This window comes from Cherax quadricarinatus, chromosome 19 (assembly GCF_038502225.1).
Source record: "Cherax quadricarinatus isolate ZL_2023a chromosome 19, ASM3850222v1, whole genome shotgun sequence".
Lineage (NCBI taxonomy): Eukaryota > Metazoa > Arthropoda > Malacostraca > Decapoda > Parastacidae > Cherax > Cherax quadricarinatus.
In genome coordinates this window covers 26580768-26603266 of record NC_091310.1, presented here as the reverse complement: position 1 = coordinate 26603266, position 22499 = coordinate 26580768, and the positions used below count along the sequence as shown (strand labels likewise).

Here is a 22499-nt window from a genome sequence, read left to right as displayed (position 1 = left end):
CAGGGAGGCAGAGGAAAGGTTTCCAAGGGCAATAGAAATAATAGGAAGGCCAAAGCGAGTCCTTGGTTTACCTGAAGGTGTAGGGAGACAAAAACTAAGTGCAACAGAGAATGGAAAATATACAGGAGGCAAAGGACCCAGGAAAATAGAGAGACTAATCGAAGAGCCAGAAACGAGTGTGCACAGATAAGGAGGGAGGCCCAGCGACAGTACGAAAACGACATAGCATCGAAAGCCAAGTCTGACCCAAAACTGCTGAATAGCCACATTAGGAGGAAGACAACAGTCAAAGACCAGGTGGTCAAGCTGAGGAAAGAAGGTGGGGAACTCACCAGAAGCGGTCAAGAGGTATGTGAGGAGCTCAACAAGAGATTTAAGGAAGTATTTATAGTGGAGACAGGAAGGCCTCTGGGTGGACAGAACAGAGGAGGACGCCAACAAGGAATTTACCAACAAGTGTTAGATGACATACACACAACTGAGGAGGAGGTGAAGAAGCTGCTAAGGGACCTTGATGCCTCAAAGGCAATGGGACCAGACATCTCCCCATGGGTCCTTAGAGAGGGAGCAGAAATGCTGTGTGTGCCACTAACCACAATCTTCAATACATCCCTTGAAACTGGGCAACTACCTAAGGTATGGAAGACAGCAAATATAGTACCCATATTTAAAAAGGGGACAGAAAAGAGGCACTAAACTATAGACCAGTGTCACTGACGTGCATAGTATGCAAAGTAATGGAGAAGATTATCAGGAGGAGAGTGGTGGAGCACCTGGAATGGAACAAGAGTATACACGCCAACCAGCACCGTTTTATGGAAGGCAAATCCTGTGTCACAAACCTACTGGAGTTTTATGATAAAGTAACAGAAGACGCGAGAGAGAGGGGTGGGTTGATTGCATCTTCTTGGACTGCAAGAAGGCCTTCGACACAGTTCCTCACAGGAGACTGGTGCAGAAGCTAGAGGATCAGGCACATATAACAGGGAGCTGCAATGGATCAGAGAATACCTGACAGGGAGGCAACAACGAGTCATGGTACGTGATGAGGTATCACAGTGGGCACCTGTGATGAGCGGGGTCCCACAGGGGTCGGTCCTAGGACCAGTGCTATATCTGGTAAATGTGAATGACATGATGGAAGGGTTAGACTCAGAAGTGTCCCTGTTCGCAGATGATTTGAAGTTAATGAGGAGAATTAAATCAAATGAGGATCAGATAGGACTCCAAAGAGACCTGGACAGGCTGGACACCTGGTCCAGCAACTATCTTCTCGAATTTAACCCCACCAAATGCAAAGTCATGAAGATCGGGGAAGGGCAAAGAAGACCGCAGAACGGAGTATAGGCTAGGTGGCCAAAGACTGCAAACCTCGCTCGAGGAGAAAGATCTTGGGGCGAGTATAAAACCGAGCACGTCTCCGGAAGCACAAATCAACCACATAACTCCTGCAGCATATGGGCGCCTGGCAAACCTGAGAATAGCGTTCCGATACCTTAGTAAGGAGTCGTTCAAGACACTGTACACCGTGTACGTCAGGCCCATATTGGAGTATGCAGCACCTGTTTGGAACCCACACTTGATCAAGCACGTCAAGAAATTAGAGAAAGTGCAAAGGTTTGCGACGAGGTTAGTTCCAGAGCTAAGGGAAATATCCTACGAAGAAAGGTTGAGGGAAATCGACCTGATGACACTGCAGGACAGGAGGGTTAGGGGAGACATGATAACATACAAAATACTGCGTGGAATAGACAAGTAGACAGAGACAGGATTTTCCAGGGAGGGGACACAGAAACAAGGGGCCACAATTAGAAGTTGAAGATCCGGATGAGTCAAAGGGATGTTAGGAAGTATTTCTTCAGTCATAGAATAGTCAGGAAGCTGAATAGCCTAGCAAGTGAGGTAGTGGAGGCAGGAACCATACATTGCTTTAAGATGAGGTATGATAAAGCTCATGGAGCAGGGAGAGAGAGGACCTAGTAGCACTCAGTGAAGAGGCAGGGCCAGGAGCTGAGTCTCGACCCCTGCAACGACAATTAGGTGAGTACACACACACATACACGCGTGGTAATGCTTTATTTACAGCTAGCAAAGTCAGGGTATTTCGCCAGAATGGTCTGTAATATACCACTGTGGATAAAATACTTTGCCATTTTGTCAGCAGTGGGAATCTTGATACTGGATAAGGAATGAGTCGAACCTGATTACCTCCCATTCCCGAGGTGAGTAACTACTACGTGCTTAGAGCTTCCCCACGAATAATAAAATGATTAATCGGTATCCCATCAGGATTCGAGCCTACTCTCATAAGGATCCGTTACAATAATCTCACTTTACTACCCACAGGATGCTCTCTTCTCTAGGTCCTAAATCTTGAGAACCACGATGTGTGGAGCTAACAGTGGTGTCAGCTCCCTCTCACCTGTGCTTCCTGGAGAGCATGTTCTCGAGGGCCAACCTGTCCCTCAGCAAGAAGATGTTGTCTAGGGCGAGGGGTGTGTAGGGCAGACCCGCCTCGACCATATGCAGCAGCGCCGAGCTCACTTGGTACACCACAGTCCACACCAGCTCCTCCGGCACTGAACATCCGCACGCCGTCAGCCGCGTCTGAGGACATGACGGAGCGTTATATACAGCAATCTCATCTGCACGTCACTCCAACTTCCCGGGGGAAAATAGAGGCGTCACACTAGGGAACGAGGTAAAATAAAGGGTTGTAACTTCATTTAATATAATTAACAGCTATGCTTGACAATTCGCAAACAGGCGAAATTTACAAACATTATCTCTACGTCCACAGCAGCTATATAATTCGTAAACATCTCATGGTATGAAATAAAAGAAGTGGTACTCGCTGGTTCAAGCAAAGGACCACCAGGTCTGGCGGTGACTCTTCCTCGAGAACGAGGTAACACTTTCCTTCAGAGTTATTTTTCTCGCAGATTCATAAAGCTCTACGTCTTTCCTACAGACCAGTGTCACTGACATATATAGTACGTAAAGCTATGAAGAAGATTTACAGGAGAAGAGTAGTGGAGCACCTAGGAAGGAGTAATTGCCTTCCACTTCCCAGGTGATATATAACTCCTACATGAATATAATAAAAAAAAACACCCAAGAACCATTCTTGTTATACTGTTAAGGTTGTTGGAGATTCCAAATTTATTTACTGGAGTTCAGACTGATATATTGGTCATAAATGAGAGCAGTGTTCCAGATCAGCTTGGTTCCTTCTGTAAGATAAGAAAGGTGAAGAACTCCATTATCTAAATTAAGCTCTTAGTATTTTGTTCTCTCATTGTGAGTGCAATAGAGGTAAAAATCTTAAGTTTCAAGTGACTTACGAATGTTAAATCTTGGAAAAACAACATTTTCATATCCAACTTTTCACTACAAAGTCATGCAATAGAGAAAAAATAAATGGTCTAGACGTCTAATATATCAGTCAAAAACCAAATAATGTTCATTAAACACTAACAGATTATGCTATAAAGCTATTAATTGTTTTGGGATACTCCTATCACTAATCACATGTTTTAAAAATATTTTTTTTCGTTATGTAATAATCATAATTCACATAGGCTAGGCTACAACTGTCTATGCAGTGTATTAAACTACCTTCCTTAGTTCTAAAGTCACACTGGATTCCAAATTTGGAAACTGAAAACTTGAAACCCGTTTTCCTAGCCGTTTTTTAAATGGATGATTGCCTTGGTCTCCCCCGGTTCTGAATCCAGTTGTTGAGTATCAGCAAGCTAGTTTTTGCCGTCTTGATTTTCATGAACACAGCTCATCGATAGCTCTGTAAATTTGTAAATTGTTATGAAATAATTTCCTGAGTACATCGCTTGCAGCTACCTCTCATGAGTACATCTGCTGCTACATCTCATGAGTACATCGCCTGCTGCTACCTTTCATGAGTACATCACCTTCATCCACCTTACCTAATTACCTCACCTTTGCCTTACCTGGATCTGGTCGAGGGTTGCGATGGGAGTGTCGAGGAGGTAGAAAGCATTACTTGTTACGTCGTCATAAACGACTCCCCACACGCTCATGATGTGAGGGTGATCTACCCAGAACCAGGCGTCGGCTGACCATCCCAGCCAGTGCCACCCTCCCTGTACATACGGGAAGAAGAATGTCATCAGGAGTAAGCAGTGCCACCCTCCCAGCGCGCGCGCGCACACACACACACATGCACACACACACAAACACACACACACACAAACACACAACGTGTATAGTATGCAAGGTCATGGAGAAGATCATCAGGAGGAGAGTGGTGGGGCACCTGGAAAGAAACAAGTGTATAATTGACAACCAGCACGGTTTCAGGGAAGGAAAATCCTGTGTCACAAACCTACTAGAGTTTTATGACAAGGTGACAGAAGTAAGACAAGAGAGAGAGGGGTGGATCGACTGCGTATTTTTGGACTGCAAGAAGGCCTTCGACACAGTTCCTCACAAGAGGTTACTGCAAAAGCTAGAGGACCAGGCACACATAACAGGAAAGGCACTGCAATGGATCAGAGAATATCTGACAGGGAGGCAACAACGAGTCATGGTACGCGACGAGGTGTCAGAGTGGGCGCCTGTGACAAGCGGGGTTCCACAGGGGTCAGTCCTAGGACCTGTGCTGTTCTTGGTATACGTGAACGACATAACGTAAGGGATAGACTCAGAAGTGTCCTTGTTTGCAGATGATGTGAAGTTAATGAGAAGAATCGAATCGGACGAGGATCAGGCAGGACTACAAAGAGACCTGGACAGGCTACAAGCCTGGTCCAGCAACTGGCTCCTTGAATTTAACCCTGCCAAATGCAAAGTCATGAAGATTGAGGAAGGGCAAAGAAGACCGCAGACACAATGTAGTTTAGATGGCCAAAGACTGCAAACCTCACTCAAGGAAAAAGATCTGGGGGTGAGTATAACACCGAGCATATCTCCTGAGGCGCACATCAATCAGATAACTACTGCAGCATACGGGCGCCTGGCAAACCTACGGATAGCGTTCCGATACCTCAGTAAGGATTCGTTTAAGACTCTGTACACCATCTACGTCAGGCCCATACTGGAGTATGCAGCACCAGTTTGGAATCCACACCTAGTCAAGCACGTCAAGAAATTAGAGAAAGTGCAAAGGTTTGCAACAAGACTAGTCCCAGAGCTACGGGGATTGTCCTATGAAGAAAGGTTGAGGGAAATCGGCCTGACGACACTGGAGGCCAGGAGGGTCAGGGGAGACATGATAACGACATATAAAATACTGCGCGGAATAGACGAGGTGGACAAAGACGGGATGTTCCAGAGATGGGACACAGACACAAGAGGTCACAATTGGAAGTTGAAGACTCAGATGAATCAAAGGGATGTTAGGAAGTATTTCTTCAGTCATAGAGTAGTCAGGCCATGGAATAGCCTAGAAAGTGATGTAGTGGAGGCAGGAACCATACATAGTTTTAAGGCGAGGTATGATAGAGCTCATGGGGCAGGGAGAGAGGACCTAGTAGCATTCAGCGAAGAGGCGGGGCCAGGAGCTGTGAATCGACCCCTGCAACCACAAATAGGTGAGTACACACACACACACACACACCGTCGTTGGGAACCTCAACAAAACGATTCCTTATGCAGGTGGAGTAGGTTTATCAAGCCAGAAGCTTTATGAAGCTCCCTGCGGGTAAAACGATGCCTAAACAAAATATTCAAACATAGCAAGTATGACTATGCATGGTTTTCAAAGTTAAATGTTGCGTGCATCAGTTCTACTGGAAGTGTTCTCCATGGCTTTTCTTCTTCTACACCGTCAGTGGTCATGTGTCCAGCTCACTACAGTACACTCACTACGACAGTATACTCACTAGCTAGTCTCCTACGAAAAAGACGACTCTACGTCAACAATGGTCGTGTGTCCAGCTCACTACAGTGCACTCACCACCTGCTGAAGGTCTTGTACCACCAAATAATGTTTGCTTCTTATAGTCTAAACACTTAAGAGTCAAGTACAGTTATGTTACGTCACACACGCCCTATGATACCACTCTGCTCTTCCTTTTAATTATAATTATTCTTAGATATAATTGAAATACAGCCGATAAAGCACTGTAGAAAATAAGTATTCCTTCTAAGTGTAGTAACTTGTATTTCAAATTAGTGAGAACTATTACTAAATCTAATTACTACCTAACTCGTGCCTATAATTTGTGTGTTGATAAATTGCTTTTGGTCAGTGAGTCTTCCATTCATCTGTTGAGTCACTCTTACCCCTGCATGAGACAGTATTACCATAACTCATCACAGTGAGTTAATAAACGAGGCAGTATTATCATAACTCATCACAGTCAACCTGACTAACTAATCTTTCGGCAGAGTCGATGCCCAACACAGTACGAGTTATAGTTACTGGGAGATATAAGGCGCTAATACAACCTCCTTTGAGCCGAGTTGTGAAGAGAGATTATGGGTGCTGAAGAAACTCCCCAGACTCCACGCAACTGGTTTGTTTTTGATGTAGTAATGAGAGACGGAGAGTGAAAGTGTGCTTCTGTGTTTGTGTTTTGGCATCCAACAAGAACTGGCCCGTAGCCCACTGCGTTGGCGTCATTCACAGTCAGCCAGATCACTCTTGCTCCCACCCCCACTTCTCCCCACCAACACATCCACAACACCAGAATGCAACAACACCAGCATGCAACAACAACAACACGCAACATCACCAACACCACCACAACACTATACCTCCACTACATTAGTAGCCTTCATAGCCTTCCCCACTCTCCCCCACATACACACCTGTTATCTCGGCCCACGTACACGAGTTACTCCTGCCCACATACACGTGTTATTTCTGCTCACATACACGTGTTATTCCTACCCACATACACGTGTTATCACTACTCACATGCACGTGTTATCACTGCCCACATGTGTTATCATTACCCACATGCACATGTTATCACTACCCACATACACATGTTATCACTTCGTACATACACATGTTATCACTACATGTGTTATCGCTACCCACATACACGTGCTATCACTACCCACATACACGTGCTATCACTACCCACATACACGTGTTGTCACTGCCCACATACACGTGTTATCACTACCCACATACACGTGTTATCACTGCCCACATACACATGTTATCACTACATGTGTTATCACTACCCACGTACACATGTTATCACTACATGTGTTATCACTGCCCACACACACGTGTTATCACTACCTACATGCACGTGTTATCACTGCCCACATACACGTGTTATCATTACCCACATACACGTGTTATCATTACCCACATACACGTGTTATCACTACCCACATACACGTGTTATCACTGCCCACATACACATGTTATCACTGCCCACATACACATGTTATCACTGCCCACATACACATGTTATCACTGCCCACATACACATGTTATCACTGCCCACATACACATGTTATCACTACATGTGTTATCACTACCCACGTACACATGTTATCACTACATGTGTTATCACTGCCCACACACACGTGTTATCACTACCTACATGCACGTGTTATCACTGCCCACATACACGTGTTATCATTACCCACATACACGTGTTATCACTACCCACATACACGTGTTATCACTGCCCACATACACATGTTATCACTGCCCACATACACATGTTATCACTACATGTGTTATCACTACCCACGTACACATGTTATCACTACATGTGTTATCACTGCCCACATACACGTGTTATCATTACCCACATACACGTGTTATCACTACCCACATACACGTGTTATCACTGCCCACATACACATGTTATCACTGCCCACATACACATGTTATCACTGCCCACATACACATGTTATCACTGCCCACATACACATGTTATCACTACATGTGTTATCACTACCTACATACACATGTTATCACTACATGTATTATCACTACCCACATACACGTGTTATCACTACCCACATACACGTGCTATCACTGCCCACATACACATGTTATCACTGCCCACATACACATGTTATCACTACATGTGTTATCACTACCTACATACACATGTTATCACTACCTACATACACATGTTATCACTACCTACATACACATGTTATCACTACATGTGTTATCGGTACCCACATACACATGTTATCACTACCTACATACACATGTTATCACTACATGTGTTATCACTACCTACATACACATGTTATCACTACCTACATACACATGTTATCACTACCTACATACACATGTTATCACTACCTACATACACATGTTATCACTACATGTGTTATCGCTACCCACATACACGTGTTATCACTACCTACATACACGTGTTATCACTGCCCACATACACGTTTCATTGACAACTGGGACCTCTTCTATGGCAGGAATGACATGTATGCCAGGGATGGGGTTCACTTATCTAGGTCTGGGGTGGTAGCACTGGCAACTGCAGTGGAGGGAGCAGTTAGGACTTTAAACTAGGAATACTTAGTGGTATGGGTTTTGGCAGGAAAACAGTGAAGTCCCAGTGTAGTAATATTACGAGTTCTAGGGGAACTAGTAATAAGCAGAACGAGGTAGATATTGAAAAGCCAGGGACTTTGGGTGATAAGGACGGTAATAGGTTTAGTAGAAAAACAGAAATGAGCAGGAAGAGTAAAGAGAAAGGAGAGTCTTTCAATGTTTATTATGCTAATTGCCGTAGTGCTAGGAATAAGATGGACGAGTTGAGATTAGTTGCTAGTGCAGGTAACATTGATGTATTTGCCTTAACTGAGACGTGGTTTAATTAAAAAAGTCGGGACATGCCTGCGGAATGTCATATTCAGGGTTTTAAATTGTTCCAAGTAGATAGAAGTATCGGGAAGGGGGGTGGGGTGGCACTGTATGTCCGAGATCGCTTGAACTGTTGCATAAAAACGGGTATTAAGTCTGAAGTAACACATACAGAGTCTGTTTGGATAGAATTTTCAGAGGGGCATGAAAAACTGATTTTAGGAGTGATATACCGTCCCCCAAACTTAGATAGGGACCAAGGAAGACTACTATGGGAGGAAATTGTTAAGGCCACAAGGCACGATAATGTAGTAATTCTAGGAGACTTTAACTTTAGTCATATTGATTGGAATTTCTTGACTGGGAATTTAGAATCATACGACTTCTTAGAAGTAGTTCAGGATTGTTTTTTGAAGCAGTTTGTGACAGAACCTACAAGGGGAAATAACCTGCTTGACTTAGTTATGGCAAACAATGAATCCCTTGTTAATAATTTAGAAATTTCAGAGGAACTGGGTGCTAGCGACCACAAATCAATTACATTTAGCATTGAATGGAAGTACGATAGTAGCGATAACTCAGTAACAGTCCCAGATTTTCGCTTAGCAGATTACGATGGGCTTAGAGAACACTTATCATCTGTTGACTGGGGTAACGAAGTGAGCTATCAATATGACAGTTTTCTGAACACTATACATGCTGCTCAAAGAACGTTTATCCCATGTAAAGAAATTAGATCAAATAGAAATGAACCAAAATGGATGAATAATAGGCTGAAATATCTACTAGGGCATAAGAAAGGAATTTATAGGCGTATCGAAAGAGGTGAGGGTCATCTTATGAATCAGTATATTGACATTAAGAGGGACATTAAAAAGGGGATAAGAAAAGCTAAAAGGGACTATGAAATTAAAGTTGCTAGGGATTCTAAAACTAACCCAAAAAGTTTTTTCCAGATCTATAGAACAAAAGTTAGAGATAAGATAGGTCCCCTTAAAAATAACTATGGGCACCTTACTGACAAAGAATGAAATGTGCTCGATTTTTAATAATTATTTTCTCTCAGTTTTTACACAGGAAGACACTAACAATATTCCAGTAATTATTTTTTATAGTGGGCTAGAAGAGGATAAATTATGTAACATCACAGTCACTAGTGAAATGGTTGTGAAGCAGATAGACAGACTGAAGCAAAATAAGTCGCCGGGTCCTGATGAGGTTTTTTCAAGGGTTCTTAAGGAATGCAAAATGGAACTCTGTGAACCATTAACTAATATTTTTAATTTATCTCTTCAAACAGGTGTAGTGTCTGATATGTGGAAGATGGCTAATGTAATTCCTATTTTTAAAACAGGGGACAAGTCGTTACCGTCAAATTACCGCCCAATAAGCCTGACCTCAATTGTAGGCAAATTACTAGAGTCAATTATAGCTGAGATTATAAGCCATCTCGATTGGCATAGCTTGATTAATGATACTCAGCATGGATTCACAAGAGGCCGGTCTTGTCTAACTAATTTATTAACTTTCTTCAGTAAAGCTTTTGAGGCTGTTGACCACGATAAAGAATTTGATATTATTTACTTAGATTTTAGTAAGGCTTTTGATAGAGTTCCGCACCATAGACTGTTAAAGAAAGTGGCAGCTCATGGCATTGGGGGAAAAGTGCTCTCGTGGATCGAGTCATGGCTCACTGACAGGAAGCAGTGTCCATAAATGGGGTTAAATCCGAGTGGGGATCTGTAACAAGTGGCGTTCCACAGGGATCAGTCTTGGGCCCGTTGTTGTTTATAATATATATCAATGATCTTGATGAGGGAATTACTAGTGATATGAGCAAATTCGCCGATGACACAAAGATAGGTAGGATAATTGATTCAAACGTAGATGTTATGGAACTTCAGGAGGATTTAAACAAACTATTCTTGGTCAGAAAAGTGGCAGATGCAGTTCAATGTAGATAAATGCAAGGTTCTGAAGCTCGGGAGTGCCCATAACCCTAGTACTTATAAGTTAAATGATGTAGAACTTAGCCATACAGATTGCGAAAAGGACTTGGGGGTTATGGTGAGCAGCAACCTTAAACCAAGACAGCAATGCCTAAGCGTACGTAATAAGGCAAATAGATTACTGGGGTTTATATCAAGAAGTGTAAGCAACAGAAGTCCAGAGGTCATACTGCAGCTTTATACATCATTAGTAAGGCCTCACCTAGATTATGCAGCTCAGTTCTGGTCTCCATATTACAGAATGGACATAAATTCGTTAGAAAACATTCAGCGTAGGATGACTAAATTAATATATAGCATTAGAAATCTTCCTTATGAAGAAAGATTGAAGACTCTTAAGTTACATTCACTTGTTAGACGAAGAATGAGGGGAGACCTGATCGAAGTGTATAAGTGGAAGATAGGTATTAATAAAGGGGATATTAATAAGGTCTTGAGGATGTCTCTCCAAGAGAGAACCCGCAGTAATGGATTTAAATTAGATAAGTTTAGATTTAGAAAGGACATAGGAAAGTATTGGTTTGGAAATAGGGTAGTTGATGAGTGGAACAGTCTACCTAGTTGGGTTATTGAGGCTGGGACTTTGGGTAGTTTCAAATTTAGGTTGGATAAGTACATGAGTGGGAGGGGTTGGATTTGAGTGGGACTTTCACATCAGAGCTTATTTCTTGTGTAGCATTGAAAATTGGGTTGGGCAAATGTTTTGTTAGTGGGATGAATTGTAAAGGACCTGCCTAGTATGGGCCAACAGGCCTCCTGCAGTGTTCCTCCTTTCTTATGTTATGTTCTTATGTTGGAAATAAATGGTATTAAATACCGACACAGTGGAAATATAAACACATATGCAGTATAATGTGATCCTTTATTGACAACGTTTCACCCACACAGTGGGCTTTTTCAAGTCACACACAGATCTACCTGGGGTGGAAGGTACGGGAGTATTTATAGTCATGTTCAGAATGTTGACTATAAATACTTCCGTACCTTCCACCCCAGGTAGATCTGTGTGTGACTTGAAAAAGCCCACTGTGTGGGTGAAACGTTGTCAATAAAGGATCACATTATACTGCATATGTGTTTATATTTCCATGTTCTTATGTTATCACTGCCCACATACACGTGTTATCACTGCCCACATACACGTGTTATCACTGCCCACATACACGTGTTATCACTGCCTGCATACACGTGTTATCACTGCCCACATACACGTGTTATCACTGCCCACATACACGTGTTATCACTGCCCACATACACGTGTTATCACTGCCCACATACACGTGTTACCACTGCCCACTTACACGTGTTATCACTGACCACATACACGTGTTATCACTGACCACATACACGTGTTATCACTGACCACATACACGTGTTATCTCTGTCCACATACACGTATTATCACTGCCCACTTACACGTGTTATCGCTGCCCACATACACGTGTTATCACTGCCCACATACACGTGTTATCACTGCCCACTTACACGCGTTATCACTGCTCACATACACGTATCATCACTGCCCACTTACACGTGTTATCACTGCCCACATACACGTATTACCACTGCCCACATACATGTATTATCACTGCCCACATACACGTTACCAGTGCCCACATACATGTGTTATCACTGCCCACATACACGTGTTACCAGTGCCCACATACACGTGTTACCAGTGCCCACATACACGTGTTATCACTGCCCACATACACGTGTTACCAGTGCCTACATACATGTGTTATCACTGCCCACATACACGTGTTACCAGTGCCCACATACATGTGTTATCACTGCCCACGTACACGTGTTATCACTGCCCACATACATGTGTTACCAGTGCCCACATACACGTGTTACCAGTGCCCACGTACACGTGTTGTCACTGCCCACATACACGTGTTACCAGTGCCCACGTACACGTGTTGTCACTGCCCACATACATGTGTTACCAGTGCCCACATACACGTGTTACCAGTGCCCACATACACGTGTTACCAGTGCCCACATACACGTGTTACCAGTGCCCACATACACGTGTTACCAGTGCCCACATACACGTGTTATCACTGCCCACATACATGTGTTATCACTGCCCACATACACATGTTACCAGTGCCCACATACACGTGTTACCAGTGCCCACATACACGTGTTATCACTGCCCACATACACGTGTTATCACTGCCCACATACACGTGTTACCAGTGCCCACATACACGTGTTACCAGTGCCCACATACACGTGTTATCACTGCCCACATACACGTGTTACCAGTGCCCACATACACGTGTTATCACTGCCCACATACACTTGTTACCAGTGCCCACATACACGTGTTATCACTGCCCACATACACGTGTTACCAGTGCCCACATACACGTGTTACCAGTGCCCACATACACGTGTTACCAGTGCCCACATACACGTGTTATCACTGCCCACATACACGTGTTATCACTGCCCACATACACGTGTTACCAGTGCCCACATACACGTGTTATCACTGCCCACATACACGTGTTACCAGTGCCCACATACACGTGTTACCAGTGCCCACATACACGTGTTACCAGTGCCCACATACACGTGTTACCAGTGCCCACATACACGTGTTACCAGTGCCCACATACACGTGTTACCAGTGCCCACATACACGTGTTACCAGTGCCCACATACACGTGTTATCACTGCCCACATACACGTGTTATCACTGCCCACATACACGTGTTACCAGTGCCAACATACACGTGTTATCACTGCCCACATACACGTGTTACCAGTGCCCACATACACGTGTTACCAGTGCCCACATACACGTGTTACCAGTGCCCACATACACGTGTTACCAGTGCCCACATACACGTGTTACCAGTGCCCACATACACGTGTTACCAGTGCCCACATACACGTGTTACCAGTGCCCACATACACGTGTTATCACTGCCCACCTATCCAAAAACCATCTCCGTTTTCTTTTATTTGTTTTTATGATTAGAAGGTATAACTTGCGTGGTGTTGGAATTTGACCCTGGGGCCCAACAAGCAGCTCAGATGATAGAGTAGTTCCTTAAGATTATTAACCTCAGGGTTAATAGCCCCAGGAGAGCCATTAACCCAGCAAAACCAAAGCAAAACGTGATTTATTTCGCTTGGGGATCCTCTTCCCAAATATGAGACTCAAAACAGTCGCCTACCACACGGATAACTAATAACTGTTAGATGAATAGAGGCCGCAGGTACAAGTAGATTTCTTCATAATTCTCGCCTCACCCGAGAGTCGAAACCACGTTCTTTCGATTGATAGCCGAATGCTGTATGACTGCCAGATCCAAATACCAGGACACCAAGGTCGTTACAAGAGATACGACTTCAAGGTCGCGGTGGGAAAGAGGAACCCAAGTGTGTAGCCAAGACTTAACCCGTATTTACCTGTAGTTTACAAGTGCCAGACTTCAGGTACACTGCAAAGTCAAACTGGCTCTCCTATTTTACATTTTGCTTTGTTTCCTTAATAAATATTTTCAGTATCTTCTTATATATATATAAAAAAGGCTGAATTGAAAGCAGACTTTAATTTTTACTATAGATTACATTGTTGCTTCTGAAGTGAAACACACATGACACAAAATTTTGCATGATGGAATTAGAAGCCATTTGTCGGGGGATTCTGTCTGTACAAACCCTCGCATGCATAAGAGACAGGATATTATACACTGAGATGCGTTTTTCTCTCAGCGAATATAAGCTGTGTTTTTTTTTTTAATCCCTGTTTTAGGGATGACAGTATTCTTGTCCGGTGGTAAGAAGGTTATGTGCAGCCTTAATAACCCTAGCTTACTCGACAGATTTAAAACCCCATTAACCAGCCACATGCATAATTTTTTTTATGCTAGCCAAAGCATATACTCTCAGAGGTTACGAAAGAGACTTTTTAGGAGACAACATGCATGCAACTCTGGACTTTCATGGAGCCGAGACAGACTGGCACCAGTCACACTGCATTTTCATGCAAGAATGAAGCACACGTCTCGCTCGTTCAATAAAACTGGCAACTTATTAGGTGTTCCTCTGAGCCTCGGGATCAACTAGACAACTCTTGGAGAATCTTGAACCAGCCGCTGATGTACAACTGACCCCATGTAAGCATTGTCACAGCCACCTCCAGGTCACAACATTGTTACTACACACTGCAGGTCACAACATTGTTACTACACACTGCAGGTCACAACATTGTTACTACACACTGCAGGTCACAACACTGTTACTACACTGCAGGTCACAACATTGTTACTACACTGCAGGTCACAACATTAACACCCACGTTACAACTCCTCGGGCGGTGCAGGAAGTGGCACTTGGCTGTGGCATTATTAACATGGCACTTTTTATGCCTCCCACCTGCCGCACCCGGGAAAATCCACCTTCTATACTGGACAAATGCCATTTTATGTAGTGCCTGGCAGAGCACTGCCATGCTGTGGTGCCTGACGGTGACATCCTGTGATTCTTGGCATGGGAGAGCCAAGCATTGCCTGGCTCCTGGGTTATGTTCATGTTTTCTAGCATGTGTTAGTGTGTCCTAACTTCTCAGTATTGTGTACAGACCTCTCTGAATCTTCTCAGCTATCCATGTACTTTACTCTTATCTTCCGTGATCGCGTACCATTCCTTCCTTCAACATTCCTACTGTATCTTTTACACTCATATTTGTTTTTAATATACCGTCCGTCTACCACAGAGGCAGTGGGACAAAAAAAAAAAAAAGAGGAAATACATCAATCATCACTCATTCAGTTAATGTCTTGCCAGAAGTGCGTTTGTATCACAGTTCTGATGTCCCGTCCTCTTTATCTGACACGTTATATAATAACTTTTCTTTGTGGTCTTTGATGCTATATAATTCGGGTGTACATGTTTGTTGCCAGCACGTCTGTTTACATATCACTATTAAGTTCGGTGTTCTCCCACTCTCTCTTGCTTCCTGCCTTGGCTGGACCTTGCAAATTGTTTTTCTTATATACTGTTAAAAAATCCCTAGTTTTCAGTTTTTTTTTTTGTTGTTGTTTTTTTGCCACTGCGATATACATCATCTCAACCTCCTTCCTTCCATTACTATCCAGTTCACTTTCACCTTGTACTTTTTCCTTATATCTTTTTCCTTATATCTTCGTATTTCCTTCTTGGAAGTTATGCGCAGCCTTAATAACCCTAACTTACTCGACAGATTTAAACTCCATTAACCAGCCACATGCATAATTTTTTTTTATGCTAGCCAAAGCATATACTCGCAGAGGTTACGAAAGAGACTTTTTTTGGAGACAACAGGCATGCAACTCTGGACTTTCATGGAGCCGAGACAGACTGGCACCAGTCACACTGCATTTTCATGCAAGAATGAAGCACACGTCTCGCTCGTTCAATAACCGAGTGTCAGCATGATCACTGACACTCGGTGTTTCCCCATAATTGATTTCTCCCATGGCATGTTCATTTAAGGCGAGAACTCACTGTCGTCATCTGGCTTATCCCGCTCCCACCTTATTTTCGTTTCCTCTATTTGTTGACTCAGAAATTTCATTGTCGCTTACATTAATTTTCCTTTGGACTCTTCTGGTTCTCCATGGATCCCAGTTCTCTTCTGTTTATATATCTTAAAAATCAATAATGTGACTTAGGTTCTCGTTCTGTCTGCTGTTTTCAGTGTTCATTGCCAGTGCCTCGTTTTGTATCCATTATACTGTACTTCGCACTCAGCCTTCCGTTGCTCGGTGGGAGGTTATAGGATTCCTGTTGTTTAGTGGAGTGTCACAGGCCTCCTGACGTTTAATGGGAGGTTCCACTCCTGCCACCTGGGAGGTTACAGGCCTCCTGTAGTTAATTGGGAAGGTCCAGTTCTTCTGTTTACTGGAAGATTGCAGGACTCCTGTTGTGTAGTAGGAGGTTTCAAGCCTCCTGTCTTCTACTGGAAGGTTACAAGCCTCCTCAGCACCATCAACAGTGCCGCCACCGCCACCACATCTCCCCAGGACTAAAATCACTGCCCACTTAAGAGAACAAGTTCTCCACCTCCCTCACGTGTTTACCTGGAGACCTGGAGAGAGCTCCGGGGGTCAACGCCCCCGCGGCCCGGTCTGTGACCAGGCCTCATAGTGGAACAGGGATAAAATGGAGGACAATTTCACTACTTTTTTCAACAAGCTAAAATTTACGGAAGAGCCCGAAGACTATAATCTGCCCTCCAGCCCCAGCTGTCCTCTGCGGGGCATTTCTGACAGCCTGATGCCCATTTTTACACTGCATGCACCAGCAGTTTATTTCCACAGGCTGGGCGTCACTGTGTTAAATTCGTATTGTTAGTGTTCTATGTGGCGTGTTTACTAGACCATCTGCAGGTGGTCCACTTAGTGAACCATCTGCAGGTGGTCCTCTTAATGAACCATCTATAGGTGGTCCTCTGAGTGAGCCATCTGTAAGCAGTCTCTTGAGCGAACCATCTGTAGGTGGTCCTCAAAGCGGTTCTCAGTGATACCAGGACACCGGGCTATGATACCAGACTACTGGGTCAGAATACCGGAAGACCGGGCCATGAAACTTTCGACCACTATCTCTAAAACAGTGGTTACCAAACTTTATCAAGCTGCCGCCCCCTAGGCTCCCAGGCCACCTCCCTAGCGCTCCCCCCCCCACACACACATACATACGAACACACATCTTTCTTGGTATCAGGTTTACTGCAAAAATCTAACACTAAACAAGCGTATCTATTTCACAAATATAAATTAACATTGTAAACCAATTTATTTAACAACATAAAAGGGTAAATTTACATCTCGTCTATAACTACATTGTCTTCACAATTTTAATGAGATGGATGTGCCTGATGCAGGAACATCAGCTTCTCAACATCAGTCTTGAAGGAACTACAAAAGAAATCGTAGATCCCAACCTTCAGTAATTTTCGGTCTTTTTCTTTGCTCGGAAAGAAGCATGAAGACTACTGAAGCCTCGCTCTAGTAAATATGATGTTGGGAAGGCAATAAAGTACATCTTGACTTTGTTCCACAATGCAGGGTAGCGGTCAGAAGTGATTTTTTGTAACCAAAATCTTGACATGATTTTTTGAACTTTGGCCTCTGCTCAATATCATTTTGGAGTGTAATCAGTTCTTCCTCCACCATTCCTGTTTCCTCAGTGCTCATATCTAGGAATGGACTGATTACCCAGTCTGATATTTTAAGCAAAAAAGATCTTGAAAACTGTCATGTCTCTATGCTGGTCATTCAGGTGTGTACAATACACTTTAAGGTCATCGTCTGGTATGCTCTTCTTCTCTAGTTCAGAGAGGCTGGGAAACTGGAAGAGCTCACGACGGCTGTTACGTTTGAACAACTGTAACCTGGATACAAAAATGGAAAAGGCTGATTTGACTTTGATAAGATTAACCTCATTTCCTTGTAATTGTAAATTAACTTCGTTGAAATTTGTGAATACATGTGACAAATAAGCAATGCCATGCTTGATGTTTCTTAATTCATCACACAGAACAGAATTGTAGTCTTGGAAGAATTCAACAACTGTTTTAAAAGTGAATAGAAACGTCTCAGGAAGTTTCCCCCTGACAGTCATCTAACTTCTGTGGTCAACAACAAACGTTCAAAATCTTCATCATTCTCAGTGCAGAGCTGTCGAAACAGTCGCGAATTGAGAGCATATTCCTTGATGATTTGTGAAGTCGACCACTTAGGTTTTTTTGCAACCAGATGTTACCTGTGGTACACAGTGCATTATAAATACACCAGGTACCACTTTTTTCAATAAAGTGATGAAGCTACGAAGACAGCTTGTCATGGATGGTGCGTCATATGTTGCATAAACAAGAACGTTGGTAAGCGGGATGTTGTTCTCTTTGAAAAAAATCTCAGCAACACTAAATACTGACTCTCCTTTTACAACTGTTTCTAGTTATCTTACAAATAGAAGATCTTGAACCAAATTTTCATCTCTGACGAAACGAACATAAGCAAGAAGCAAAGATTCATTGCCTGGCAAAGTGGGCTCGTCTAATTGTAAGCCAAATTCTGTAGTCTTAAGCATGTTGCACAATGTGTCTTCATTGTTCTCAGCCATTCCATCCACTCTTCTTGGAACAAAGTTATCACTGAGAGGAACACCTCTGATACTTTGTTCAGATGGCATGTGTAAAACTGTGCGCAGAACCACCCCCTTTTTCCTCAACGCCCCCCTGGATATTGTCACCGCCCCCAGGGGGGCGTTACCACCCACAGTGGGAACCACGGCTCTAAAACAAGCTAGGATCTTTCCAGATTTAGTTTACCCAAAAAATTATATTGAAATTAGAAAAAAAAAAAATAACTTCAATTTCCAGAGCAAGAAGACAGAGAGAATGATTCAGATACCATTCCTAACTTCAGAACCTACCTCACCTCCCGAACTTCAGAACCTACCTCACCTCCCTAACTTCAGAACCTACCTCACCTCCCGAACTTCAGAACCTACCCCACCTCCCTAACTTCAGAACCTACCTCACCTCCCTAACTTCAGAACCTACCTCACCTCCCTAACTTCAGAACCTACCTCACCTCCCTAACTTCAGAACCTACCTCACCTCCCTAACTTCAGAACCTACCTCACCTCCCTAACTTCAGAACCTACCTCACCTCCCTAACTTCAGAACCTACCTCACCTCCCTAACTTCAGAGCCTACCTCACCTCCCTAACTTCAGAGCCTACCTCACCTCCCTAACTTCAGAGCCTACCTCACCTCCCTAACTTCAGAGCCTACCTCACCTCCTTAACTTCAGAGCCTACCTCACCTCCTTAACTTCAGAGCCTACCTCACCTCCTTAACTTCAGAGCCTACCTCAGAGCCTACCTCACCTCCTTAACTTCAGAGCCTACCTCACCTCCTTAACTTCAGAGCCTACCTCACCTCCTCAACTTCAGAGCCTACCTCACCTCCTCAACTTCAGAGCCTACCTCACCTCCTCAACTTCAGAGCCTACCTCACCTCCTTAACTTCAGAGCCTACCTCACCTCCTTAACTTCAGAGCCTACCTCACCTCCTTAACTTCAGAGCCTACCTCACCTCCTTAACTTCAGAGCCTACCTCACCTCCTTAACTTCAGAGCCTACCTCACCTCCTTAACTTCAGAGCCTACCTCACCTCCTTAACTTCAGAGCCTACCTCACCTCCTTAACTTCAGAGCCTACCTCACCTCCTTAACTTCAGAGCCTACCTCACCTCCTTAACTTCAGAGCCTACCTCACCTCCTTAACTTCAGAGCCTACCTCACCTCCTTAACTTCAGAGCCTACCTCACCTCCTTAACTTCAGAGCCTACCTCACCTCCTTAACTTCAGAGCCTACCTCACCTCCTTAACTTCAGAGCCTACCTCACCTCCTTAACTTCAGAGCCTACCTCACCTCCTTAACTTCAGAGCCTACCTCACCTCCTTAACTTCAGAGCCTACCTCACCTCCTTAACTTCAGAGCCTACCTCACCTCCTTAACTTCAGAGCCTACCTCACCTCCTTAACTTCAGAGCCTACCTCACCTCCTTAACTTCAGAGCCTACCTCACCTCCTTAACTTCAGAGCCTACCTCACCTCCTTAACTTCAGAGCCTACCTCACCTCCTCAACTTCAGAGCCTACCTCACCTCCTCAACTTCAGAGCCTACCTCACCTCCTCAACTTCAGAGCCTACCTCACCTCCTTCAAGCCTACCTCAAACTTCAGAGCCTACCTCACCTCCTTAACTTCAGAGCCTACCTCACCTCCTTAACTTCAGAGCCTACCTCACCTCCTTAACTTCAGAGCCTACCTCACCTCCTTAACTTCAGAGCCTACCTCACCTCCTTAACTTCAGAGCCTACCTCACCTCCTTAACTTCAGAGCCTACCTCACCTCCTTAACTTCAGAGCCTACCTCACCTCCTTAACTTCAGAGCCTACCTCACCTCCTTAACTTCAGAGCCTACCTCACCTCCTTAACTTCAGAGCCTACCTCACCTCCTTAACTTCAGAGCCTACCTCACCTCCTTAACTTCAGAGCCTACCTCACCTCCTTAACTTCAGAGCCTACCTCACCTCCTTAACTTCAGAGCCTACCTCACCTCCTTAACTTCAGAGCCTACCTCACCTCCTTAACTTCAGAGCCTACCTCACCTCCTTAACTTCAGAGCCTACCTCACCTCCTTAACTTCAGAGCCTACCTCACCTCCTTAACTTCAGAGCCTACCTCACCTCCTTAACTTCAGAGCCTACCTCACCTCCTTAACTTCAGAGCCTACCTCACCTCCTTAACTTCAGAGCCTACCTCACCTCCTTAACTTCAGAGCCTACCTCACCTCCTTAACTTCAGAGCCTACCTCACCTCCTTAACTTCAGAGCCTACCTCACCTCCTTAACTTCAGAGCCTACCTCACCTCCTTAACTTCAGAGCCTACCTCACCTCCTTAACTTCAGAGCCTACCTCACCTCCTTAACTTCAGAGCCTACCTCACCTCCTTAACTTCAGAGCCTACCTCACCTCCTTAACTTCAGAGCCTACCTCACCTCCTTAACTTCAGAGCCTACCTCACCTCCTTAACTTCAGAGCCTACCTCACCTCCTTAACTTCAGAGCCTACCTCACCTCCTTAACTTCAGAGCCTACCTCACCTCCTTAACTTCAGAGCCTACCTCACCTCCTTAACTTCAGAGCCTACCTCACCTCCTTAACTTCAGAGCCTACCTCACCTCCTTAACTTCAGAGCCTACCTCACCTCCTTAACTTCAGAGCCTACCTCACCTCCTTAACTTCAGAGCCTACCTCACCTCCTTAACTTCAGAGCCTACCTCACCTCCTTAACTTCAGAGCCTACCTCACCTCCTTAACTTCAGAGCCTACCTCACCTCCTTAACTTCAGAGCCTACCTCACCTCCTTAACTTCAGAGCCTACCTCACCTCCTTAACTTCAGAGCCTACCTCACCTCCTTAACTTCAGAGCCTACCTCACCTCCTTAACTTCAGAGCCTACCTCACCTCCTTAACTTCAGAGCCTACCTCACCTCCTTAACTTCAGAGCCTACCTCACCTCCTTAACTTCAGAGCCTACCTCACCTCCTTAACTTCAGAGCCTACCTCACCTCCTTAACTTCAGAGCCTACCTCACCTCCTTAACTTCAGAGCCTACCTCACCTCCCTAACTTCAGAGCCTACCTCACCTCCTTAACTTCAGAGCCTACCTCACCTCCTTAACTTCAGAACCTACCTCACCTCCTTAACTTCAGAGCCTACCTCACCTCCTTAACTTCAGAGCCTACCTCACCTCCCTAACTTCAGAGCCTACCTCACCTCCTTAACTTCAGAGCCTACCTCACCTCCTTAACTTCAGAACCTACCTCACCTCCTTAACTTCAGAGCCTACCTCACCTCCTTAACTTCAGAGCCTACCTCACCTCCTTAACTTCAGAGCCTACCTCACCTCCCTAACTTCAGAGCCTACCTCACCTTCTTAACTTCAGAGCCTACCTCACCTCCCTAACTTCAGAGCCTACCTCACCTCCCTAACTTCAGAGCCTACCTCACCTCCCTAACTTCAGAGCCTACCTCACCTCCTTAACTTCAGAGCCTACCTCACCTCCTTAACTTCAGAGCCTACCTCACCTCCTTAACTTCAGAGCCTACCTCACCTCCTT

General features: G+C 44.4%; 2 protein-coding genes across 2 annotated transcripts in view; one reads left to right on the top strand and one right to left on the bottom strand.

Annotated features, from left to right (window-relative positions):
- The window catches only part of LOC128688165 (sterile alpha motif domain-containing protein 1), a 204001-nt gene that overhangs the window by 38880 nt on the left and 142622 nt on the right, over positions 1-22499 (top strand). The gene's annotated exons all lie outside the window — the stretch shown is intronic.
- On the bottom strand, positions 2391-4121 carry LOC128688121 (uncharacterized). Its single transcript, XM_070086575.1, has 2 exons — positions 3969-4121; positions 2391-2607 (listed from the first exon to the last, which is right to left on the bottom strand). The coding sequence occupies exons 1-2, from the start codon at positions 4056-4058 to the stop codon at positions 2419-2421; spliced, it is 279 nt and encodes a 92-aa protein (XP_069942676.1). The 5' UTR covers positions 4059-4121; the 3' UTR covers positions 2391-2418.

Excerpts from the sequence above, each read along its gene's own strand:
- LOC128688121 (XM_070086575.1), bottom strand. The coding sequence starts at position 4,058 with ATGAGCGTGTGGGGAGTCGTTTATGACGACGTAACAAGTAATGCTTTC. Across the intron at positions 2,608-3,968 it reads CAACCCTCGACCAGATCCAG|ACGCGGCTGACGGCGTGCGG; the intron begins GTAAGGCAAAGG and ends TCATGTCCTCAG.